Below are 27,734 nucleotides of genomic sequence, written 5' to 3' on the forward strand. Positions count from 1 at the left end.
CCTGCGCGTCCGGAGCCTGTGCTCCGCAACGGGAGAGGCCGCAGCAAAGGGAGGCCCGCATACCACAAAAAAAAAAAAAAAAAAAAGAAATAGTGGCAAAAGATACGGAGAGTTCACTTTAAAACAAATGCAAAAATAAGCATATGAAAAGATAACTACGCTCACATGGAAAATGTAAATTAAAACTACACTGAGACATCATTTTCCATCATCAGACTGGCAAAAATCTGAAAGTCTGACAACATATTCTGTTGGTGAGGCTGTGGAGAAAGCCTCATTGCTGGTGGGAATTAGAAAAAATATGGCCTTTATGAAGAGGAATTTGGTAACAGCTAGCAGAGTTACACAGGTGTTTACCCTTTTACCTGGCAATCCCATTACAGAAAAATACTCCAAAGTTACACTGGCAAAAATAAGAAGTGAAACGCATAAGACCAGTCGCTGCATACATACATCGCAGAAGAAGAGAATCCACGTGTCCACCAACAGGACACCTGGTTGAATGAACACAATCAGCTGTAAAGTAGTGAGGACAAGCTCTCTAGCCTGCAATGCAGTGGCTCTGGGATGTATTATCTACTTAAGAAAAGTTAAGCAGGTGTTACAGAGGGCACACTGAGTGCTTCCTTTTCTGTAACATGTGAGGAGAAAAAGGAATATGTACACATACGGTTTTGGTTCCAAAAAATAAATGCTGGAAGGATAAAATAAAATCTAATAAAAAAGGTTATGAGGAAAGGGAGAAAATGGACAGGAATAGGAACAGAAGTCAGAGCTCCCTAAAAGTAATTTTGTGTCAATGATTTTAACTTAAGAAATATATAGCTGTTTTATACAATTAAAAAACAAAATGGAATCAAGAAAAATAAAAATGAAGTGATTCCTAAAAGTAGAAAATACAACAAATGAACCCAGCCCTATATTAGTGGTATAATCACATTGAGAATTGTTCCAGGTGACCTTGAAATACAGGATTCTGATGACTTGAAAGCACAAGGAAGAGAATATAGTCACAAGCATGTTTTAAACTCTCAATGGGCTTGTTGCTGTTATTGTTACTTTGGAACTATTATGATTTATTATAGAATAAATATAATAAATATTTATGTTCATGTGTTAGCACTCAAGGGAAGATACAAAAGAAAATCAAAAAAGTGAAATCCTGTAATCTTTAATACATACTGGAATTATCAATATGAGCTTATGATTCATCTTCCTCTTTCTACATATTTCCTAGCTCCATCCACTGAGTGAGCCCAGAAGTATTGATAATCCAGTATAGACGAACACTCTGGGACACAGACCAAGGGCTTTAAAGCCACAGAACAGACAGGACCAGTGCTCCTGGAAGAGGTGCAGAGCCTGGGGCAGGAAGTGCACAGGATGAGTCCGGACATCCAGTCCTGAAAGCAAAGATGCTCTCCAAGATTACTAGAGTCAAGTGAAGGAGTTCCGTCTGGGTAAAGATGGGACAGTCTGAGCAAGAAAAAAGGAATAACTGTAATAGATTGAAACATACTAAAAATAACAAAATTCATGAGTTTCTATTGATAGTGAAAAATATAGCCTTAACCTTCCCTGGCCCCCCCAGGGATTGCCAGGCACTAATTCCTTACTACGAAAAGAATCTAGCGGTTACCCTGCTTTTACTAATCATATAATTGATGAAAATTCTGCTTTTATGGAATCATCAAAGGTAATACATGACATAAATAAAAGGAGTATTTTATCTACTACTAAGTAGTAGATGGGCAGTAACCTGGCATGGCTGTGAGGAAATCAATGTCCTAAGTGTAACATGTAACATGTAATAAATGTTAATTATTATCATTATTACTTTTCAAGGTCCACTGAGGGAGCCAAGAAAGGTAGCCAAGCAAGGACATGCAACAGGAAAAAGGACCAACAAGCAGGGTGGAAAATGAGCCTCTGTTATACAAAGATTTAATGGCACCAACCCACAGACCTGGCCCAGTTTGCTCAGCAGACTGACAGGGAGGAGGGAAGGTGAGTTCCCTAGCTGGGGATAAACCAGTACAACAGCTTGAAAACAGGCAACCCTGTCTGTGAAAAGTGGTGGAATCTATCTCCCCTCTAACTGGGCTGGCCTCTGACTTGGTCTGTGGTGGAAGTAAGGGTCTGTGAGGTGAGGCCTACAGCTCAGGCCTTGGCCAGTGCCAAGGGCTCTGCGCGCACTCTCTCAGAACACCGCCTGTGACATCACAATGAAGGCTGGTGCAGCTGGCTGGAGGGCAAGGCGTGGGGCAGGAAGGCGGCCAGTATGGACTCCAGCCATGTGAGCAAGGCCATCAGACCCTGAGAGACCACACGGTGCCACCTCACATCTCCTTTCATTCAGTGGGCAAGTCGCTGCTGTCTCAGCTTTTTTTTTTTTCCTCAAAATATTTATTTGGCTGTGTCGGGTCTTAGTCGTAGCACATGGGATCTTTGCTGTGGCATGCGGGATCTTTTTCATTACGGCATATGAACTATTAGTTGCGGTATGTGGGATCTAGTTCCCTGACCAGGGATCGAACCCGGGCTCCCTGCACTGGGAGCCCAGATTCTTACCCACTGGACCACCAGGGAAGTCTCTGCCTCAGTTTTCTAATGTGTAAAAAACATTAGTAAAACTCATAGGGATTGGTGTGAGGATTAAATAAGATAACATATAAAAGAGAAGAGTTCGGGACACATGGATTATCTTATAATATTTAAAATAAAAGGTCCTCCCATATTTTACCGTGAACTGTCTTCAGGATAACGTTGTCCTACTGCTTCTTGAAGCTGGACATTAAGAAAAGACACATTCTGCCAGGTTTCCTTTTCTCTTATTTTATCAAAAATTGATGTGTAGAAGTCATACATGGTATCTCCCCCTTCCATTAAGAAGAAATTCCTCATGGCCTGCAAGTACTCAACCAACCTGAATGAAGAGAAAATAAGTGACAGAAAGATCTTAGGCTCATAAGATAGGATTCTAGATCAGGATCAGGTATTGTACACCATCATCTTTAGTGAAACGGGTTTACACTGTACATTTACTAAAATTAGAAATACTAATACATCTTAAAGATTTCCAAAAATAATAAAAACAGCATATGGTTTACTTTTAATAATGAGAAAGGAGTTATTTTTCTATAACATTGAAGAAAATTTGGCAAAGTCACAAAAGTGTAATAAAAAAAGTTAATCCAAATCTACTATTCATGATGAATTTCCACTGTTAATATTTAGGGTATTTCTTCCCAGTCTTTTTTTCCATGCATTAAAAAATATAGTTCCTACCATATTATATATCCTATTTTTTAAGATTTAAGAAACTTTATTTAAAACCCTGTATAAACATAATTTGTATGAACTTTACAAAGTTTATACATGGAATTGGATACGCCATATTTTAATATGGATATGCATATTTATGGATATGCCACAATTTAAAGAACTAGTCATCCATTACTAAGTAATTTCATGTTTTTTTTTTGAGAGCAAACTTCGTGACAAGCATTTTTGTGTAACAAGCTTTTTCTGTATTTCATTTGGGATAAATTCTCAGAAACAAATTTCACAATAAAGTTAAGAAAACAATGATGGTCTACTGATCCTCTCAAAAGAAAATTGTTTATTGCATATCCATTCCCTACTCTAATTAAAATTAGCTTGAAATCTAGGTTTAAAAATAACTTCAGCTATTCTTAAAGTACAAAAAACTACCGACTACCTCCCAAATGAAACCACTCCTCATACCTGTAATCTTTTTTTAGAGTTTGCATGAGGTTTCCACAGCAATCTAGATACTGCTTGTCAATATGAGGATAGAGGCAAGATCTCAGCGTTAATTCAAAAGTCTGGCAAGTCACAGATTCTGATGATCTATCCACACATATGTCTCCACCAGCAAACTTCTCGTGAAAGTCACTCTGTTCCAAATACAACCTTTAATATAAAAATATGAGTCTTCTTTTTAAGAGCTGCTGTCAACAGGATTCTCTTTTTAAAAAAAGACATCAATTCTTTTTTTTTCTTTAAATGGATGTACAGTTGATTTACAATATTATATAAGTTTCAGGTGTACAACAGTGATTCACAATTTTTAAAGGTTATACTCTATAATTATAAAATATTGGCATATTCCCTGTGCTGTACAATATATCCTTGTAGCTTATTTATTTTATACATAGTAATTTGTACCTCTTAATTCCTCACCCCTATCTTGCCCCTCCCCCTTCCCTCTCCCCACTGGTAAACCAATATTTTGTTCTTTATATCTGTCAGTCTGTTTCTTTTTTGTCATATTCACCAGTTTGTTTATTTTTTATTTTAAAAATTTATTTATTTATTTATTTATTTATTGGCTGCGTTGGGTCTTCGTTGCTGCGCACGGGCTTTCTCTAGTTGTGGCAAGTGGGCACTACTCTTCCTTGCGGTGCACAGGCTTCTCATTGCGGTGGCTTCTCTTATTGCGGAGCATGGGCTCTAGGCACGTGGGCTTCAGTAGCTGTGGCACATGGGCTCAGTAGTTGCGGCGTACGGGCTCTAGAGTGCAGGCTCAGTAGTTGTGGCACATGGGCTTAGCTGCTCCGCAGCATGTGGGATCTTCCTGGACCAGGGACTGAACCCGTGTCCCCTGCATTGGCAGGCGGATTCTTAACCATTGACCCACCAGGGAAGCCCTGTATTTTTTAGATTTCCCATATAAGTGACATCATACATTATTTGTTTTCCTCCGTCTGACTTACTTCACTAAGCATAATACCCTCTAAGTCCATCCATATTGCTGCAAATGGCAGAATTTCATTCTTTGTAAAGACTGAGTAGTATTCCACTGTATATATATATACACCACATGTTCTTTATTCATTCATCTCAATAAAATTCTCTTAAATCAAAACTCTGGAGTCCCATATTTACCTTTAGTCGTAAAATTACCAACTATTATAGAAATAAAAATCCTTTTCCTCAAAGTATTCTTTGTGTGAAGCAGTCCTTCACAGAGTTGCTTCTGCCTAAAAGATCAAGTACTGAGTAGGTCTTTCTAGCCATCAGGGTTGAAAGTAGTGAATGATGGCCATTAGACAATAATTAACAGGGTATTGTGTGGGCATTAATAACTTATTTCATTGGGGCAATTAGCTAAAAGCCCCTAAGGGCCAAGATACATCGGGAGGGTCTGACTCAACATGTCCCAGGACCCCCAACTTCCATGAGCATCTTCTGTATGAGTGACAGCGCTGCCCATGGGCCTAGGGCACACGACAACCTGTGGACTTTCACAAATAATAAGGAGGCTAAATTATGTATCTGAAATAAGTGAACATAATATATTCTTGTATTTCATTCATTAGAAAGGAGAGGGTACAAAGGTTTCTATTTTTAAGGCTGGAAAGCCCTACCTGGCAGAGATAAACAATTACTAAATATTGCAGCACGGATTCTGCCATTTCAAACACTGAAAATCCTGCAGGTGTGTATCACCTTGCAAAATTAATCGCCAGCAGCGGATCATGAACATCATCCAGTTCGAGATGCCTCTTGGCAATGGACTGCATCTTAATGAGGGTCTCTCTGGTGGCCTGCTGCTCAGTGAGGGCCTGTGCAGTGGAGTCTTCTCCGTGTCGAAGACGAGACTGCACAGACTCCAGAAACAGGGTATACAGACTTTTTCTTTCTGCATCTGAAACATCAAGAAATGTGTAAGGTGAATTATGTTCTAGTAAATAACTAACATTAAGAAATATTAAGTAAACTTATCTAAATATATTATAGCCTGGTATTTTTCCTTTGGCCTATGAAGGTCTATCCCTGTTTTGTTACCCTTACAGTATAGTACCCTTAGTACAACTAAACATTTTTATACCCTCTGTTAGACAACTGCAAAGTTCATGGTTAAACATTCAAAGTATAAGCTAGTTTTTTTCTGAACAGAGTAACAGCTTAAGCAGGATGCCTGAAAGTAAAGTTACCATTATACTAGACAGCACTATGATAACACTAATAGGAATCATAATTACATTGGGAAAAACACTTTCAACAGTGGCCCTGGAAAGTTCTTTACGTTTTATTATTCAGTTAAAAAGAAACATTCCACAAAGTGAAAATATTACTTAAAGTAGATATAATAATTTAAACTAATTAATGTAACATTAAGATGATTTACAAACAAAACAACTAAGGTCACATCTATACCTCTCAAAGCCTTTTTAGTCAGTTGATAAAACCTTAAGTATATTGCTTAAATTACATCCCAAAAGACCAGAAATTATATCAAGATTTTCTCAAAATCTATGATCAAGTCTGAACCGCTCACCAACAAATTCCTATCTGCCAGAGTTCATGTCCTCAGGTGCCAAATGCTGCTCTGCATTAAGAAATACCAGAGAATTATTGTTAAAGGACCAGTCCTAAGGCATCAAGAATAAGTAAAATGCATGTGGAACGTATTATCACTGCCTTTCAAACACTGTGATAAAAGTTTCCAACGAGGACAATCTTTTTTCAGTCAGGAGCAGCATGACCTATCAATTTGATCATGGTGATCACTTCCATGAAAATAAAAGGCTTTGATAATTTTCAAACTGCAAAATAATGACGTATCTCAGAATGACAAGCGTGAAGACTGGAGCAGCTGCTCCACCACTAAGGGGTTACCTCTGGCCGTGGCTTGCCATGTGGTGCTCTCCATGCATTGCAGGTTCTTCAGCAGCTGCATTGACTTGCCAGCCATTATGATCTGCTTGAGGACGGGTTTCAGGAAGGACACCATGGTGTGCTGCCTGCTGGAGGGCCCTTGATCACTGCCAGAACTCGCACTAGCGTTATCACTCATTTTTTCTTCGTTTTCTGTCTTTTCCGATACACTGTATAGCGTGTAAGTTGCATACCAAAAGTCTCTGTGATTTACCGGAACATTCTTGTTTCTGTAGGGATTCAAAAGAATTTTAAACTTTAACTTCTCTTCCTTAAAAACAACAGTATATCTATTCTAGCTTAGGCATGTTGTCCAAACATTCCAAAACACAGTAATTATCAATTATTAGTAAAACAATGCAATCTTTAGGTAAAATGGGACAGATGTTTTACCTGACTTCAGCTTAACATAGAAAAGTGGACAAATACTCTGAATGGCATAGGTAAAATCTAACTATGCAGAAAGTTTCCTGAATTGGAATTAAACAAAATATGATTAATTTGGTTCTCCTTAAGGGTAGAATAAAAGTTTACCCATCTCCTCTGAAAGTAAACTCCAGAATTCCACATCTTTTTTTCCATAATTATTTCCACTGGACTATTTTAACAATGAAACAAGGTGTACGCATCACCACCTAAGGATAGTCAGAATCCCGTTTTTACAAAAATCCTCATGTGCAACAGAAAAAACAAGACATAATGAGACCCAAAATTCAGCTAAAGAAAGGCCAGTTCCTTTATATGAGCACTATGTAAACAGCGTTACCCTTCTGTAGCTCTAAGAAAGTTACTCTCCCTGATGAGTTAAATGGATAGCTATCAATAAAAACATGTATCTAGGGACTTCCCTGGTGGCGCAGTGGTTAAGAATCTGCCTGCCAATGCAGGGGACACGGGTTCGAGCCCTGGTCTGGGAAGATCCCACATGTTGCGAAGCAACTAAGCCCATGCACCACAACTACTGAGCCTGTGCTCTAGAGCCCGCGAGCCACAACTACTGAAGCTTGCATGCTTCAACTACTGAAGCCCGCATGCCTAGAGCCCGTGCTCTGCAATGAGAAACCATCGCAATGAGAAGCCCATGCACCGCAACGAAGAGTAGGCCCCGCTCGTCACAACTACAGAAAGCTCGCATGCAGCAATGAAGACCAACGCAGCCAAAAATAAAATAAATAAATAAATAAATAAAAACAAAACAAAACACATGTATCTGTACAGAGTGCAGAACTTAAGACTGAGTTAAGAGAGTGCAAATAGTTCTACATTGCAGTTTCCATGATTCTGTTCAGAAAAATCAAGTGAAGGGGAATCATCATAAATAGATTTTATGACGATCAAGATTTTCCTTAATTGTTTTATTAAATATTATACTAAAAAGGTAAAAAGAACAGCTAATTAGGAGAAATAAATATATTAGAGGCATATTCTGTAATATTTTCACACCTTTTGTCTCATAGATAATTTATTCCCATTGGTTCCCATTAATGAAGCCATCTGACATCACCTAATTCATTTTTTTTTTTTGGCGGTACGCAGGTCTCTCACTGTTGTGGCCTCTCCTGTTGCGGAGCACAGGCTCTGGACGCGCAGGCTCAGCGGCCATGGCTCAGGGGCCCAGCCGCTCCGCAGCATGTGGGATCTTCATCTTCCCGGACCGGGGCACGAACCCGTGTCCACTGCATCAGCAGGTGGACTCTCAACCACTGCGCCACCTGGGAAGCCCACACCTAATTCATTTTAAGGGACTCAGTGTGCCTTTCACCATACCAGCCAGCCACAAACACACTATCACTCAATATAATTTGCTAATAAGCAAAGTTGAGATTGACAAAAAACTTGGAAAAATATTTTTGCACTGGTACCTGATGTCTTCTATAAAAATGCAAGAGAACTTGCCTATGGATCATGTGAAGCTAACAGAAGTGTACGATCTCCACATGGGAGAAGAGAGGTAAAGCCAGCTCCTGGTGTGCCTCCCTCACCTCTGGATGATGAACTCCCGGGCACAATCGCACAGGTGCCCATGCACGATCCACTCATCTACAGTCTGCAGGTAGGGCCGCACGGTCTCCACCCAGAGCGAGAACAGCAAGGAGACCTGAGGAGACAGCGCAGCACGCACATCCATTCTCAGAACTCCCTCGTCTCTGGACAAAATGAGGTTCGAGCGTTTCTGAAGCACCTTTTAAAAAGTGATCCAATTTCTATGTTTTTTGAAACAAAGTAAGAAATTAAAAATCCAAACCATATGCTATAAAATCCTTATGAAAAACCTCACCTAAGTATGAGAAGACCATACTGTCCATAGCAGGACCCTCTTAGTAGTGAAGTTACCCAGGGACAACAGGTCTAAACTGGACAGTCCAAACTGGGATATGGTTATCCTATCCAAATAGTGCTATTAGCAAAATGTCCATTAACAACAAGGAAGTGATTCTGTTCTACTATAGTTCCTAATAAAAAGAAATTACAGAGCTGAAAGAAATCAACTTTTAATTGAAATGCAGTATCAAAGTGGTGAGGAAAAAGAGTCACACCAACAAACTAGGCAAAACACCTAAATTATGTACCCAAAGAAACATGCAGCTTTCTAGATTAAAGTCTAGATTTGTATTTTTAAAAATTATGGTAAAAAAAATACGTAATATAAACTATACTGTCTTAACCATTTTAAAGTGTACAGTTTGGTAGTGTTAAATGTATTCATATTGTTATGAAAACAGACCTCCTAAACCTTTTTCAGGCTACAAAACTGAAACTCTGTACCCATTAACTATCCCATTTTCTCCTCTCCCCCAGTCCCTGGTAACGACCATTCTCTTCTCTGTTTCTATGAATTTGACTACTCTAGATACCTCATATAATAGATCTGTATTTTTCTTTAAGAAAGAGTTATTAAAAATATCTATAAAAATCAGCTAGGTATTTTTCACATCTTGCTTTTATGTTTTGTTATATTCTTGCCTCATCCATCTGGTGATCTTGGCAATTATAGATGAAAGGATAGTTTCCTGCAGGCTCAAATTTAGAACCTAATCTGAAAACTCACAACAGCTGTCTGACACACTATTTTTTACAAATATCTACGACAGGCTATCGAGCACTCCTATGGCTGAGCAGAATTAGTCACACACAGTGGACTAGACAAGGATCCCCACATACAGTTTGCTCAGAGGCTTCTCCAACATTGTCATATTCAAGGATGGCTTTGTACAGGGTGTTGAGCAGGTGAGATGCTCGAACGACATTTCGAGTGTCAGGTGGAACTTCTGCTACTCCAGTACTAAACACTTTGTGCAGAACCTTGAGCTGAGCCAATCGAGGTGACAACTTGTCCACCACTATTGCAAGAGTTACTGTAGTATCTGCAAATATCAAGAAATCAAACTCATTAGCAAGGAAAAATATCTGCATTCAAAATGTGATATAAATGCTAACCTACTTATGGAAAGGCATGGCAAACCGGAGGATGGCAGGTTTTAACTTCATGTTACAAGGAACTGATTTCCCCCAAAAAAGAACCCCCTAAAGAAGGAAAAGACAACTCAGCAGAAAAATAATCAATAAAGGAAGTGACAATTCATGGAAAAGGAAATTCAAACAATTCTTAAACATATAGAAAGATACTCAACCTCACTTATGAAAAAAGAATGCAGAATAAAACTACTCTGGGCAAATACAAAGCAGACTACAATGGGCTCCTGTTTTAGTGAGGGGAGGTGGAGAGGGTGACTACTGAAGGCAACAAGAGCAAGTCCCTTCGTCAGGATGGCACAGCTCTGAACCCTAAATATGGAGGTGGCCATACAGATCTACACATGTGATAAAATGTAAAAGAATGGCAGAAAGAAACTGCTTACCTCCTCGCAAAAATACAAGGCCCTGCAAAACTGGTGAAACCCATGTCAGACCTGCAGACTAGTTAGTGTACTGTGCCAATGTCAATTTCCTAGTTTTGATAACGTACTATAGGTGTCAACACTGGAGGACGCTGGGTGATGGGAAGATGGGACCTCAATGTACTATTTTTTGCATTAGTTGTAAATAAAAGTTAAGGGGGAAAACCTGCACTGGGTTACCATTTTCACCTGTCATACTGGTGAAGACCCAAAAGTTTGATAACACACCACTGGCAAGACTGGGAACAAACGGGTACTCATATAGATTGTTGGCAAGGGTGTAAAGTTATTTATCTGTACCTCCGTGGAGAACAATGTGGCAATATCTACTAAAATCACATATGCCATCACATATCCTTTGACTTAGCAATTCCACTCTTAAGAATTTGTGCTATAGGTAACTTGGTGCACATATGTACAATTACAAATATGTAAGTGGTTATCACTGCAGCACTGTTGCCAACAGGAAAAGATCAGGCACAGCCCAAATGTCCATCAAAAGGGGACTGGTCTATGACACATCCATACAATAAAATGCTCAATATGTAAAAAAGGACGAGGAGGCTCTTTAAATACTTGTACGGTATAATCCTCAAAATTTAAATTAGAAAGCAATTTGAAGAGAGCAGTTAAAAGACTACTAGGCATGTGCATATGAATATATGTTGCTTGCATATGTCTAAATTATTTCTGGAAGGATGCACAAGAAATAGATCAGTTGGTTGTCTGGGCTGGGGAACTAATGCAGCAGGAAAAAATTTCACTGTAAATCTTTCTATACTGTTCGGATTTTTAGAGATATGAATGGCTTAAAAATACAAATTTAAAATAATTTTTAAAAATGAGTGTATTCAGGAGAATTACTTATTTGCCATGTAATTTTCAAATCTTGTATCAATTATTAACCTAAATGGCATTCAAAATATGAGTTACATGTGTTATGAGTAAAAGGGAAGAATATTTAAATACCATTATTGATGATGCACTTCTCAATTTCTGTAAGTTCCTCTTTGAAACTAATGAAGTATTTGTACAGGGCCCACATGAAAGCCTGGTATGTTCTAAAAGGTGCTTCTGTCGACTTCTTAGGAACGGAACCATTTCCAGGGAACATGCTTTCAGAGCTGTGCCCCATGATTTCATCAATAAACTCCTGGAGTCGAAACACAACCTGGCCATATGCTGCTATTTGTTCTAGCACTGATCGTAAACAGCTCTACAACAGAAGCAAACCAGAATGATTTAAAGTCAGTCTTCTGTAGGCATTCTAATTCATATCCCCCTCACTGTAAAATATTTCCTTTGTGACTTTTTTAAACAGTATGCTTAGTAAAAGACAAAGCAATAAAATGAGTATTTAGTTTTACATTCAGAGGAAACAGTGTAAGCATTAATTTTCATAAAATATAGAACTGTGGCTTACACTTTTTAAAAACACATAAATATAAGGTAAATGTACTATAGGAAAAAAAATTACAGTAGACAGCTTTCCCAATAAAGAATGACAGAAAATACAAATCAAAACTAAATATGAACACCACAAACAATATAAAAGAATTCTCTAACCACTATAAAAATACAAACTTAATTTTGCCTTTTGGAACTTAAATATATTTAATAGTTAATTTTAATATCGCAAAATGTTCTAAAGTTACATAACCATGATTTACATAAATCTTATTATTTAATTTTAATTACAATAAATACAAATAACTTACATGTGTCAAATGAGTTACTATAATGTTGTTCCTCACAGTTACCTTTCCATCTATCAGCTGAAATATAAAGAGCTTTTTTACCCCTGAAAGTAACCTGAAATAAAAAGATGAATGTACTTTAAGTTTAGAAAAATATTCACTACAGTAATGCCTAAGAAATTTTAATAAAAGATTCAGAAGGGGAGGGTAAGGGAGGACAAAGAGGTCAGATAATTAGAAAATAGAAGACATCAGTCTTTTTATCTGATTACTTTAAGATTGATTATTTCAATACCATCTTTAAAAAAGTACAAAACAGTATTGTCAAAACATTTCCTCACATACGTGATAGTCCAAACAGATCTTCCCACTTTTAAGCATGTCAGTATTATATTTTATGGCAGAGAGAACCAGAAACTGGAAATCTCAGTAGTAACAGCACTACATGCTACATTCTTCATCTTCATTTTTGTGTGAACACAATCTAAATTCTTAGATTCCTGGTTCCTAGGTACAGGGCACAGGTAACTCTCACTGATGTGCTCTGCCTAAAAAGCAGTAAGCAGAAAATTAGAAACCTTAACTTGAATTCAGATATTTAAAAAGTGATAGTCTAATCTTGGTTAAATCATATATGACATTATTTAAAATGGAAAAGAGGTAAATATACCAAAATCTCCATGGTCTACTCTAAAGTTTGGGCTTCCTGAGTCTGTCAATCCAAATTTAGGTGTCCACAGGGACCTGATTTGGGTTCATACCTAATGGCCTATTTCTAATATGCATGTGAAAAACCCTCAAACATCTTTCTTCAAAAAACCAAAATTCTGCTTCTCATTAATAAAGTCTTTAGACTATGAATTAGGTTAACAGGTCTTACCACAGGGTTTCCCGAATAACCTGCGTTTCAGTAACAAAAACTCTGTCATCTGGAACATATAATGGGTCACTGCTGTACAAGTGTTGGTCCCTATTAGATAACAAACATCAAATGTCAATGAAAAGATTTCTCATTAAGTAAAAGTAGAAGTCTCAAAGAATATGTGTAATTTAGTGGTAATTTAACCAGTGATAGATAAGCAAATAAACATAATACATACTTTAAATTTCCTCCCATATTCATTTTCACAAGTCAACTGAAATACTCTCAGAGAAGCACTTTCAGAGCAATTCTAATTGCTATGTTTATTGCTGACTTAGGCAAATATTTAAAACTATGTATTGTTGTTTTGGAAAAATAGTAACTATTTTTGCAGTAAGTACACTAAAGCAGAAATCAAATAAATGGTCTAATATAAACCAATCCATTCACTTTGAAAATAACAAATCAAAAGACAGATTATAGTTAAATAATTTCACTTTAAAAATAATAATTAAATAACAAAACTGCTTAATTGGAATTGTTAAAAATCTCAAGGAAAAGCAGATTTGAGATTTGTTTTCCCTTCTCACTTGGCTGCCTTGTGAATAAACCCCTTCTGCTGCAAACCTTGGAGTTTCAGCATTTGGCTTGCTGCTCATCAGGCAAACGGAGCTAGTTCGATGAGGAACTGATCACAGGTTAAGTGGCAAGTGTAAAGTGTTACGAAGAATAAGTGACTGAGGAGAGCGGCCAAGATGGCAGAGTAGAAGGGCCCTAAGCTCACATCCTCTCACGAGCACAGAAAAATTACAACTAACTGTGGAAAGAAAAACTGATGAAAAACACTGAAACATACCAGAAAATATTAAAGAAGAAACCACAACAAGACAGGTAGGAGAGGCAGACTTGCGATATAATCAAATCCGATACTCCCCAGGTGGTTGACCCACAAACCGGAGAATAATTATATTATAGAGGTTCTTCCACATGTGAGGCATGCCCTAGTCTGGGGGCTCTGGCACCGGGAAGAGGAGACCCCAGAGCATTTGGCTTTGAAGGCCAGTGGGGCTTGACTGCAGGAGCTCCACAGGATGGAGGGAAATAGAGACTCCACACTTAAGGGCACAAACAAAATCTCATGAGCACCGAGACTGAGGGCAAAGGCAGCAAAATGACAGGAGCCCGGGCCAGACCTTCCTGCTGGTCTTGGAGGGTCTCCAGGGGAGGTGGGGGATGGCTGGTGGCTCATCCTGGGGACAAAGACACTGGCGGTGGCTATATCAGGGAGCATTCACCTGCTGGAGGCTGACCTCTTGGCACCAAGACCTGGTCCCACCCAGTAGGCTGTAGGCTCCAGTGTGGGGACGTCTCAGGGGAAACAACGAACTGGGCAGGGACACAGCCCCTCCCCTCAGCAGCGAGGCTGCCTAGACTTCCTGAGCCCACAGCCGCCTCTACACACGCCCGCAGATACAACCCTGCCCACAAGAGGGACAAGACCCAGCTTCACACATCAGTGGGCAGCACCAGTCCCTCCTGCAGGAAGCCTGAACAAGCCCCTGGACCAGTCTTACCCACCAGGGGGCAGACACCAGAAGCAAGAAAACCACAGTCTGCAACAGGTCACTGATGAAATCAAAGAGGAAATAAAAAAATACCTGGAGACAAATGAAAGTGGAAACACAATGATCCAAATCTACTGGACACAGCAAAAGCAGTTCTAAGAGGGATGTTTACAGTGATACAAACCTAACTCAGGAAAAAAGAAAAATCTCACATAAACAACCTAACCTCAAACCTAAAGGAACTAGAAAAAGAAGAACAAATAAAACCCAAAGTTAGTAAAAGGAAAAATCATAAAGCTCCACGGTGTAAGTAAATGAAATAGAGACAAAAACATAATAGAGAAGATCAATGAAACTAAGAGCTGGTTTCTTGAAAAGATAAACAAATTTGGTAATTTGTTTATCAGACTCATCAAAAAAAAAAAAAGAAAAAAAAGAGAGAGAAGGCCCAAATCAATAAAATCAGAAATGAATAAGAAGTTACAACTGACACCATAGAAATACAAAGGGTCACAAGAGACTACTATGAGCAACTGTACGCCTAATAAAATGAACAACCTAGAAGAAATGGACAAATTCCTGGGAATATACAATCTCCCAAGACTGAATCAGGAAGAAACAGAAAATATGAACAGATCAAATTCCAATAATTAAATTGGATCAGTAATCAAAAAAAGTCCCAACAAACAAAAGTCCAGGATCGGATGGCTTCACAGGTGAAGTCTACCAAACATTTAGCGAAGAGTTAACACCTATCCTTCTGAAACTATTCCAAAAAATTGCAGAGGAAGGAACACTTCCAACCTCATTCTACGAGGCTACCATCACCCTGGCAACAAAACCAGACAAAGATATCACAAAAAATTTCTTTTTTTGATACAAAAAAGGCCAATATCACTGATGAACACAGATGCAAAAGTCCTCAGCAAAATACTAGCAAACTGACTTGAACAATATATTAAACGGATCATATACCACGATCAAGTGGGGTTTATCGCAGGGATGCAAGGATGATTCAACATCTGCAAATCAATGTGATACATCACATTAATAAATAGAAGAATAAAAATTACACGACCATCTCAATAGATGCAGAAAAAGCTTTTGACAAAATTCAACATCCATTTATGATAAAAACTCTAAAAAAATGGGTATGGAGCGAACATACCTCAACATAATAAAGGCCATATAAGATAAGCCCAGCTAACATCATACTCAAAGGCGAAAGCACTTCCTCTAACATTAGACACAAGACAAGGATGCCCACTCTTGCCACTTTTATTCAACATAATTTTGGAAGTCCTAGCCACAGCAATCAGAGAAGAAAAAGAAATAAAAGGAATTCAAATTGGAAAAGAAGTAAAACTGTCACTGTTTGCAGATGACATGGTAATATATATAAGAAAATCCTAAAGATGCTACCAGAAAACTACTAGAGCTTATCAATGAATTCAGTAAAGTTGCTGGATACAAAATTAGTATATAGAAATCTGTTGTATTTCTATACAATAACAAGGAAATATCAGAAAGAGAAATTAAAGAAACAATCCCATTTACCACTGCATCAAAAAGAATACAATACCTAGGAATAAACCTACTTAAGGAGGCAAAAGACCTGTACCCCGAAAACCATAAGACACTGATGAAAGAAATTGAAGAGGATACAAACAGCTGGAAAGATATACCATATTCTTGGATTGGAAGAATCAATATTGTTAAAATGACCATACTACCTAAGGCAATCTACAGATTCAATGCAATCCGTATCAAATTACCAATGGCATTTTTCACAGAACCAGAACAAGAAAATTTTAAATGTGTATGGAGACACAAAAGACCTTGAATAGCCAAAACAATCTTGAGAAAGAAAAACGAAGGTGGAGGAATCAGGCTCCCTGACTTCAGACTATATTACAAAATTACAGTAATTAATACAGTATGATACTGGCACAAAAACAGGAACACAGATCAATGGAACAGGATAGAAAGCCCAGAAATAAACCCACACACTCATGGTTAATTAATCTACAACAAAGGAGGCAAGAATATGCAATGGAGAAAAACAGTCTCTTCAATAAGTGGTGCTGGGAAAACTGGACAGCTACATGTAAAAGAATGAAATTAGAACAGTCTCTAACACCATATACACAAATAAACTCAAAATGGATTAAAGACCTAAATATAAAACTGGATACTATAAAACTCCTAGAGGTAAACATAGGCAGAAAACTCTTTGACATAAATCGCAGCAATATTTTTTTGGATCCATCTCCTAGAGTAATGGAAATAAAGAGAAAAATAAACAAATGGGACCTAATTAAATTCAAAAGTTTTTGTACAGTAAACCATAAGCAAAACAAAAAGACAACATACTGACAGGGAGAAAACATTTGCAAATGATGCAAATGACAAGGGATTAATTTCCGAAATATATAAACAGCTCATACAGCTTAATATGAAAAAAACAAACAACCCAATCAAAAAATGGGTAGAAAACCTGAAGACATTTCTCCAAAGACATACAAATGGCCAACAGGCACATGAAAAAATGCTCAATACACTAATTATTAGAGAAATGCAAATCAAAACTACAATGAGGTATCACCTCATACCAGTCAGAATAGCCATCATTAAAAAGTCTACAAATAATAAATGCTGGAGAGGATTTGGAGTAAAAGGAACCCTCCTCCCCTGTTGGCGGGAATGTAAATTGGTGCAGCCACTATGGAGAACAGTACAGAGGTTGGACAGCTACATGTAAAAGAATGAAATTAGAACAGTCTCTAACACCATATACACAAATAAACTCAAAATGGATTAAAGACCTAAATATAAAACTGGATACTATAAAACTCCTAGAGGTAAACATAGGCAGAAAACTCTTTGACATAAATCGCAGCAATATTTTTTTGGATCCATCTCCTAGAGTAATGGAAATAAAGAGAAAAATAAACAAATGGGACCTAATTAAATTCAAAAGTTTTTGTACAGTAAACCATAAGCAAAACAAAAAGACAACATACTGACAGGGAGAAAACATTTGCAAATGATGCAAATGACAAGGGATTAATTTCCGAAATATATAAACAGCTCATACAGCTTAATATGAAAAAAACAAACAACCCAATCAAAAAATGGGTAGAAAACCTGAAGACATTTCTCCAAAGACATACAAATGGCCAACAGGCACATGAAAAAATGCTCAATACACTAATTATTAGAGAAATGCAAATCAAAACTACAATGAGGTATCACCTCATACCAGTCAGAATAGCCATCATTAAAAAGTCTACAAATAATAAATGCTGGAGAGGATTTGGAGTAAAAGGAACCCTCCTCCCCTGTTGGCGGGAATGTAAATTGGTGCAGCCACTATGGAGAACAGTACAGAGGTTCCTTAAAAAACTAAAAATAGAGCCCCAATGTTCATACCAGCACTATTTACAATAGATAAGACATGGAATCAACCAACATGTCCATCAAAAGATGGACAGATGAATGGATAAAGAAGATGTGGTACACACACACACATACACACAATGGAATATTACTCAGCCATAAAAAGAATGAAACACTGCCATTTGCAGCAACATGGATGGACCTAGAGATTATCATACTAAGTGAAGTAAGTCAGACAGTGAAAGGCAAATATCACATGATATCACTTATATATGGAACCTAAAAAAATGATAGAAATGAACTTATTTATAAGACATAAATGCACTCATAGGCATAGAATAGAAACTTACTGTTACCAAAGGGGATAGCAGATGGGGGGAGAGATAAATTAGGAGTTTGGGATTAACACCCTACTACATATAAAACAGGTAAACAACAAGGACCTACTGTATAGGATAGGGAACTATATTAATCAGCTTATAATAACTCATAATGGAAAATAATCTGAAAAAGGATTATATATACACACACACACACACATATATAAATGTATGTATGTATAACAATCATTTTGCTGTATACCTGAAACTAACACGTTGTAAATTCAATACTTCAATTTTGAAAACGGTTAAAAAAAGTTCAAGAAAGCATTTGATTTAAGTCACAACTCAAAACCAAATATTAAAACATCCAAGTTTCCTCTATCAACATATGAAATGGAAAATAGCTTCTTACCAGACAGCAGCTAGATTGGAGTGCAAATGTAAACTATGAGGAAACCTCGAGGACCTGACTGTCCAGTACTGACGGACCACATGTTGTTCCAGCCAGCTTCGGGCATCTGCCTCATCTAGTGGAAGGAAATTTATTTACATTTAAGTTATAAGAGTTAACAACAAAATACTTCATCAGCTTTGCTACAATATCTGGACTTATGATTCCATTCAAATATTCAATTGACAAAGGGTCTTTAAAATAACAGCTACCCAACAACATTTATAAATATAATCATTTACTTAAAACCATATATATATATACACACACACACACACACATACACAGAGAGAGAGAGACATACAAAATTTAATTAAGTGTCACTGCTAGAAAGTAAAAAAAAAAAAAAAAATTACTCGATTTTAAAATGACCCATGAATAAAAAGACACAATCAGTATACTTGAATAATTCAATAATCATAAAAGAAATTGAAATGGCAACCTAAGATGTTCCCAAGCACCCCCAAAGCCTCAGGACTAGTAGTAGGGTTTGAAGGATTAGCTATCTTATACAGATTGTTATAGAAAACAGAAAAAGGGAGAGCTGCCTAACGTTTTATGAGGCCAATATAACCTTACTTCTAAAACCAGATAAAGACATGATAAGAAAAGTAATTCATCGAAGAATAAAGATTTAAAATTCTCAATTAAAAAAGGCTAACCCAATCCAATACTATAGTAAAAAAATAACAGAATGATCAAGGAAGTTTAGCTCAGGAATTCAAGAATGATTCACTATCAAAAAAATCTATCAGTAAAGTACTAGAGTAAAAGTGATGAATTATAGAATTATCTCACAGATAAAGAATAGCACTTGATAAAGTTCAATACTTATTTATAATTAAAGACTCCTAGAAAAACAGGAATAAAAGTCTTAATTTTACAAAGGACACATATCCAGAACCTATGCCAAAAACTATCACACTTAATTAAGGAATTTCAGGGGCAACCCTCCTGGGATAAAAACCACTCCAGGAAACCCACGCTCATTGCCACTGCTTCCTCTGCAGACTAGAGGGCTGGCCAGAAAAGAGACATGGTTAACATGTCATTAAGAAGATATAAGGTATAAGAACTGGCAGGAGGGGCTTCCCTAGTGGTACAGTAGTTAAGAATCTGCCTGCCAATGCAGGAGACACGGGTTTGAGCCCTGTCTGGGAAGATCCTACATGCCGCAGAGCAACTAAGCCCGTGCACCACAACTACTGAGCCTGTGCTCTAGAGCCCATGTACCACAACTACTGAGCCCACACGCCACAACTACTGAAGCCCACGTGCCTAGAGCTTGTGCTCTGCAACAAGAGAAGCCACTGCAATGAGAAGCCTGCGCACCACAACAAAGAGTGGCCCCCGCTCGCCGCAACTAGAGAAAGTCCACGCAGCAACGAAGACCCAACACAGCCAAAAATAAATAAATAAAATAAATAAATTTATTTTTTTAAAGAAAGAACTGGCAGGAGATAAAACTGTCAATATTTGCAAACAATACTGATTGTCTACACAAAAAACCTAATGGGATCAACAATATATAAGCAGTATGAGAGTTCAGCAAGAATGCTGGATATAAGAACAATTTATAAAAAACCAGTGTCCCCCTACTCCGGCAATAAATAAAACAAAAAAAGACACTATTCACAATAAGAATTATTAACATACACAGAAATTAACAAAGACAAGGTCTTTACAAAGAAAATTTCCAAAATCTGGTAAGACATTAAAAAATTAGAATAAATGCAGATATTTTCATAGTAAAGATGTCAGATCTCCCCAAGCTAAATCTATAAATTCAATGTAATCCCAATAAAAATTCCAGCTGGGTTTTTAAAAAGGAACTTATCATACTGCTCCTAAAATGTCTTTAGAAGAATAAAAGCCCACAAATAGCTAAGCCTATTTTAAAAAAGAGTAAAGGAGGTGAGGGGGAAACTTGCCTTCTATGTGTTGAAACACAGTACAAAGCCATATAAATAAAAAGTCTGTTCCTCCACAACTCACACTCAGGGAAGAGAACTGAATGTTCAGAAATAAATAAGTGTATCGATAATAATAATGTTAGAACCACAAAGCCATGTGGAAAGAATGGACTGTTGGGAAATCTGCTCATGACACGGGAGAAAAATAAGCTGGACCTTTTAACCTCACTTCATACATAAAAGAGGATCTGGTGGTCACTAAAGAGCTAAACACAAGCTCTAAAAAAGCAAACAGAAGGAAAATACAGGGGAATGTTCTTTTAGAGAAAAATACCAAGGCCCAAATTCTAACCATACCATGAAAAATTCAGATTTGAGTACAATAAGATATTTTTAAAAATCACAGAATCTGTGTGGAGGATACCATGAACATATAGGTGACTAACTAGAGGAAGAAAATTGCAATGTCTAAAACCTAGGAATTACTATCTAGATATACAAAGAACTCTGAAGTGTGGGGATGGGCAAGAATGACATGAAACTCCAAAGAAAAGCAAGCAAAGGATGTCAATGGATACATCACTGAACGGGCAAGACTGATCCCAAGTACTTATCCTGAGTAGTCAGACAAATGCAAATGAAAACAGCAGACCAAATAGGGGGCGGGGGGGTCTAATCAAGTAGGGATGAGATTGTGGACCAGGTCCATAATTGGGCATGGCATTAGGGAGAATGGGTGAAGGCAGCTCAGGCCTGTCCACAAGAGAAGCAATTACAGAAATGAGGTACTGCAAACTGCAGCATCCTACTCAGCCATCAGGAGCAACAGAAGAGATATTCATAGTGACATGGACAGATTAAAACAGAGTTAAATGAAAAGAAGAACAGAACAGAGTTTACACATAGCATAATACCAGTATGTAATTTTAAAAAAGGAATACAACCAACCAAAACAATGTACTTTACAAGAACTCAACATGTTTGAGAACAGATATCAAATACATTAGAACAGGAGACTGTCTCTGGGCTGGCAGAGAAAAGGAAAGGGGAATGAAAATCAGAAAGGGCAGAAGAGAAGAAATAAACTAAACCAAAAGGCCCTGCACGGGCTGCTGCAGCTCACCTACTCTGAGCTGATTAATCCACACTCTACCCTAAAGGTCCAATTCAAGAATGAAAAAGAAAGGGAAGAGAAAAGAAAGCAGAAAATCGTTAGCATGCTAAATCAGTTCTAACTACTTTATGTGCATTTGGCAAGGTTCAGGTACAATGAACCCCAGCTTCTGGGGTTAGCTTCACGGCTGTGACCATGGGAAAAACACTGTAACCACGCCTTTGGTTTTTATCTACAAAATGAGAAGCAGGATTAGATGTTCTAATCTCTAAGGTTGTTTCCAGCTCTTTCTAGATTCTACCAATTCATATTTTTTCACTAAAAACTGAAAAAGCAGACATTCAAATTTAAAATTAAATTGTATGGATCTTTTCTTCTTATTTAGTCACTAACTTTAGCAAAGCCAATCCTTCTCAAAAAAAGAAAAGAAAAGAAAAGAAACAACCATTTAGGACTAACAAAGTTCTCAGAACTATATACATTAAAAAAAGACCAAAATTGCACTGTAAATGCCTTTTCAACATTAATTCTATAGAGCTACTTCTTAGGCACTACAGAAGGAAGATCTATTAATGGTTTAAAAAGGTTTGTTTTTAAGGACGGCAGAGCTTACCAATATTTTAAACCACATGGAACGGATTCTCAGAGCTTGCCTTTCCTTCTAGAGAATTCTTCTATTAGAAAATGATGCCAGTATCTAAGAACACACACTACCTTTCCAGCTGACTTGAGGTCCCGGTTTTTTGTTTTGATCTTGTTCTTCTAATGGCGTCCTGTCCACCTGAATCCCAGAGTCCTCTCTGCTTAAAGGCTGTTGATCATCTTCATCTTCACTTTCTTCAGACCAATTCTGATTAAAAGAAGGAAATACACCTTACCTTTAGAGCACCCAACGACTGAAGCTATTTAGACTAAAAGATCAAGAAAATTTCAGAAAAAAAGCAAAAACTTTATCAAATAAAACTTTTTTCTACATGTCTTGAAAGTTAATATTACAGGATGGAATTAGTTTTGGTGGCAAAATCCCAAGATTTACAGCTCGTTAAGGGATACATATATTTTCTGATCAACTTCCTAGTACCGATGTTTGGGTGCAAAATCTTAATAAAACTTCCATAATAAACCACTCTAATTTAGTGAAGAGTGTTCCTATTTTAGATAAGTTGCTGTAGGGCAGAAGGACCCATAAAAATCGTCTAAATAACTTGGCATGTATTTATATTTTCAGTAGCAAAACCACTGCTACTTACTGGTGTGTCTACATTTGGGCCAAGGTCAATTTCTTCACCTTCCATCAAGTATTTTCCCCAGTCGAAATCGTCTTTCTTTTCTAAAATATAGCAGAAGAATTTCATCAGCTGGATCAAAAATATGTGGGAAAAAAACCCCAATTACAGTAAAAAGTTTAACAAAATTCAAAATAAAATACATTTGGGAAATGAAAGTTCAAAAATATTGAAACACTCAATAAGCTGACATTCTAATACATTAAAAATTTTAATTTCTTTATCTTCAAAAGTGATTTTTTTCTTTATATAATTGAAAGTTTGACTTACAAAGTCAGAATTCATATTTTAAAAGAAAATTTACAACTACAATTGCATTTAAAACAACAGAAATATTTTAGTTTCACAGATTTTTTTTACAACTTTTTATAAAATCTCAATGTCTAGTAATTAAGTCATAAAACCAATTTCTCTTTTATTTGTTATACATGAAAAGCATTTGGTAACATACCCACTTCTTTATCTCTTGGTGTTTCCACATAATTGCTGTTTGAAGGAGAATCAGACAGACATAGAAGAAGTGACAGTATGGAATAATGTGCATCTGTCTTTAAAACAAGAAATGAAAAATATGAATCACTGAGGTTGGTAAGAGCTTTCTAAACTAGTCTGAGTAAAGAAAAGGTAACCCCATGACAGTTATGTCCTCAATTTTTTTTCCTGGTTTAAGAAAACACAAATCATACCTAAACAAATCTCAAACTCTAAACTTGTTTTTATAGTTCAAACGTGTACAGATAAGGAACCTGTCAAATAATGCACTACCTGAATCATAATGAGGTATCTCAGACAAACCTAAATTGAGGGACAAGCTACCAAATAATTAGCCTGCTCTCTTCAATAATGTCAAGGTCAAAAAAAAAGGGTGAGGAATGTTCCAGATCAAAGGACACCAACTGGTGAACCCAAGCAAAAAGTACACAGGAGTTCCTTTTAGTATTCTTCAACTTCTAAGTTTTTTTAAAACTTAAATTGTATTTTAAAAATCACATTTAAAAAGCTGCCAAAAATTAAAAATACTCCAAATATGCAAATAGTCATAAAGTATGCATGGAAAGGAGAGAGGAGGTGAATTAAAATCAAGGAAGGGTACGGAAGTCTCAGGTTACCTCTCCCTATTAAATGTTCTATAGTACTTTATGTACAGCTTCATAGTGTTTATCATAATTATAATTAAATAGCTATTCACAACTACTTGGGTAGTGATGATCATGTCTTGTTTATTCCGTATTCCTACCACCCAGTGATGAGAGGGACACAGTAGACACTTGGTAAACTTTCCTGGGAATGATAAGGCAATATATCACAAATTCTCTGCTTAAAAATGTGTTAAGGGCTTCCCAGGTGGCGCAGTGGTTGAGAGTCCACCTGCCGATGCAGGGGATGCGGGTTCATGCCCTGGTCCGGGAAGATCCCACATGCCGCGGAGTGGCTGGGCCCGTGAGCCATGGCCACTGAGCCTGCGCGTCCGGAACCTGGGCTCCGCAACGGGAGAGGCCACAACAGTGAGAGGCCCGCGTACCACAAAAAAAAAAAAAAAAAGAAAAAAAAGTGTTAAATTCCTTTAACAAAAAAAAATAATTTTCATTCCATAGAGAAGAGTAGTCTAAAATGTAAATACTTGAAGAAAAAAACTCCCAATATATAAATCTATTATTTAGTAATAATTGCTAACATCAGATTGTTTATTTTGGAAGGACTTTGTACACCTGAAACAGGTGAATGTTACCAGTGAAAGAGGAGAGAACTATGTACAGTAAAAGCAAGAGCACACACAGTGCCCTTGCAGACCTCCCTACTTTGCCAAGGACCAGAACTACCGCCCTGTAGCTGCATGGTGATGCACAAAAGCAGCACATGGTCCTGGGAAGAGGACCTGGATGAGGCCATTCCCCTACCCCTTGTTCACTTTTTTGCTAACAACTATAAGGGAGCTTGACACCTAGAAGACTCATTAATCGAGGTAATCACTGAACTAAAAATTAGCATTAATGGCTAAAACATAACCTATCAATCAGCTAATATGTTTTAACTGAACTCACTAATAGCATTAAAGAAAAAAGAAGACTGCTGCTAAAAGTTAGGGCCCTGGAACTTAACATTTAGATGATACAGGAGACTGTCCAAGATGGCAGATTGGGAGGACCTGTGCTCACCTCCTCCTACGGGCACACCAAAATTAGAACTATTTACAGAGCAACTATCAGTGAGAATGCTCTGCAGACTAGCAGAACAGATCCTCTGCAGCTAAAGATATGAAGAAGGAACCACAATGAGATGGTTAAGAGGGATGGAGACATGGTATAGTCAAGACCCATACTCCCAGGTCAGTGACCCACAAATAGGAGGATAATTATAACTGCAAAAGTTCTTCCCAAGGAGTGTGGGATCTGAGCCCCCTATTAGCTCCCCAGCCTGGGGGTCCTGCACTGGGAAGACAAGCCCCCAGAATGTTTGGCTTTGAAGGCTAGTAGGGCTTATATTCAGGTGACACAGAAGGCTGTGGGAAATACAGACTCCACTCTTAAATGGCACACACAAAATCTCACATGCTCTGGGACCCAGGGCAGAAGCACTAATTTGAAAGGAGCCTGGGTCAAACCCACCTGCTGATCTTGGAGAACCTCCCAGAGAGGCAGGAGGTAACTGGGTCTCATCCTGGGGACACAGATGCTACTGGCAGCCATCTTGGGGAGCTTGTTCTACCACAAGGACATTAGTGTGGGCAAGCACCATTTTGGAGTCTTCCTCTAGCCTATTAGCACAGGGGGCTTACCTGCCCACCAGCCAGTCTGTAACAATCCCAGGGCCCCCAGGTCAGCTGCCAGCCATGTGGAGACCCAGCCTTGTCTACCAGTGTGCCCATGAGCCAACCCCACCCCCGTGGGCCAGCACCAGCCCCAGGACCTCCTGGGTCCTGCAGCCAGCTGTGCCAGGACCTGGCATTGCCCACCAGCATCTGGGCAGACCTAACTGAGGCTGAGTCTGGCAGCCAACTGTGTTGAGGACCGTTCTGTGTAGTACTGCGCCCACAGTAGTCAGCCCACCACACCAGAAGGGTCCATGCAGCCCATAGAGGGGGCACCCATAGAACAAACAGCTCTGGTGACCAGAGGGCAGTGCTCTGCTGGGCCCCGTAGGGCATCTCTTATATAAGGCCACTTGTTCAAGTTTGGGAAACATAAGCATTCCACCTAATGAACAGAAGTGAAAACAGAGAATCAGGCAAAATGAGGTGACAGAGAAACATGTTCCAAATGATAGAACACAATAAAAGGCCAGGAGGGAAGCAGGCAAGATGGCGGAAGAGTAAGACGCGGAGATCACCTTCCTCCTCACAGATACATCAGAAATACAGCTACACGTGGAACTTCTCCTATAGAACACCACCGAACGCTGGCAGAAGACCTCAGACCTCACAAAAGGCAAGAAACTCCCCACGTACCTGGGTAGGGCAAAAGAAAAAAGAATAAACAGAGACAAAGAATAGGGACGGGACCTGCACCAGTGGGAGGGAGCCGTGAAGGAGGAAAGGTTCCCACACACTAGAAGCCCCTTCGCGGGCGGAGACTGTGGGTGGCGGAGGGGGAAGCTCCGGAGCCTCGGAGGAGAGCGCAGCAGCAGGGTGCGGAGGGCAAAGCGGAGAGATTCCCGCACAGAGGATCAGTGCCGACCAGCACTCACCAGCCCGAGAGGCTTGTCTGCTCACCCGCCGGGGCGGGCGGGGGCTGGGAGCTGAGGCTCGGGCTTCAGTCGGATCCCAGGGAAAGGTCTGGAGTTGGCAGAGTGAAAACAGCCTGAAGGGGCTAGTGTGCCACGGCTAGCCGGGAGGGAGTCTGGTTGAAGCCTGGAGCTGCCGAACAGGCAAGAGACATTTTCTTCCCTCTTTGCTTCCTGGTGCGCAAGGAGAGGGGTTTAAGCGTGCCGCTTAAAGGAGCTCCAGAAACGGGCGCAAGCCGCGGCTGTCGGCGCGGACAGCAGAGACGGGCGTGGAACGCTAGGGTTGCTGCTGCCGCCACCAAGAGGCCTGTGTGCAAGCACAGGTCACTCTCCACACCTCCCCTCCCGTCACTCTCCACACCGCCCCTCCCGGGAGCTCGTGCAGCCCGCCACTGCCGGGGTCCCGGGATCCAGGGACAGCTTCCCCGGGAGAACGTGTGGCGCGCCACGGGCCGGTGCAGCGTCAGGCCGGGTGCTGCCGCCGCAGGCTCGCCCCACATCCGTGGCCCTCCCTCCCCCCGGCCTGTGCCAGAGACCCTGAATCAGCTGCTCCTTTAACACCGTCCTGTCTGAGCGAAGGGTGGACGACCTACACACGGAGGCGGGGTCAAGTCCAAAGCTGAACCCCAGGAGCTGTGCGAACAAAGAGGAGAGGGGGAGGTCTTTCCCAGCAGCCTCAGAAGCAGCGGATTAAAGCGCCACAATCAACTTGAAGTGTCCTGCATCTGTGGAAAACCTGAATAGACAGCGAAATATCCCAAGTTGAGGAGGTGGACTTTAGGAGCAAGATATACTATTATTTTCCCCTTTTTTCTTTT

General features: G+C 39.0%; 1 protein-coding gene across 5 annotated transcripts in view; it reads right to left on the reverse strand.

Moving 5' to 3' along the window:
• The window catches only part of TUBGCP5 (tubulin gamma complex component 5), a 66,753-nt gene that overhangs the window by 13,049 nt on the left and 25,970 nt on the right, over positions 1–27,734 (reverse strand). For 4 of the 5 annotated variants that reach the window (XM_028501510.2, XM_028501501.2, XM_024117091.3 and 1 more), the window contains exons 4-16: positions 23,648–23,744; positions 23,161–23,240; positions 22,625–22,760; positions 18,845–18,959; positions 13,164–13,253; positions 12,305–12,398; positions 11,556–11,802; positions 9,850–10,052; positions 8,670–8,785; positions 6,649–6,917; positions 5,476–5,674; positions 3,748–3,936; positions 2,744–2,926 (exon numbers count right to left, since the gene is read on the reverse strand). In XM_028501510.2, the coding sequence (XP_028357311.1) occupies positions 2,744–2,926; positions 3,748–3,936; positions 5,476–5,674; positions 6,649–6,917; positions 8,670–8,785; positions 9,850–10,052; positions 11,556–11,802; positions 12,305–12,398; positions 13,164–13,253; positions 18,845–18,959; positions 22,625–22,760; positions 23,161–23,240; positions 23,648–23,744 (2,018 nt within the window). Of the gene's footprint in view, positions 1–111; positions 1,477–2,743; positions 2,927–3,747; positions 3,937–5,475; positions 5,675–6,648; positions 6,918–8,669; positions 8,786–9,849; positions 10,053–11,555; positions 11,803–12,304; positions 12,399–13,163; positions 13,254–18,844; positions 18,960–22,624; positions 22,761–23,160; positions 23,241–23,647; positions 23,745–27,734 lie in introns of those variants that run through there. The other variant, XM_024117093.3, reaches the window with a different exon arrangement.

The sequence above is a fragment of the Physeter macrocephalus genome, chromosome 2 (genome assembly GCF_002837175.3).
Source record: "Physeter macrocephalus isolate SW-GA chromosome 2, ASM283717v5, whole genome shotgun sequence".
Lineage (NCBI taxonomy): Eukaryota > Metazoa > Chordata > Mammalia > Artiodactyla > Physeteridae > Physeter > Physeter macrocephalus.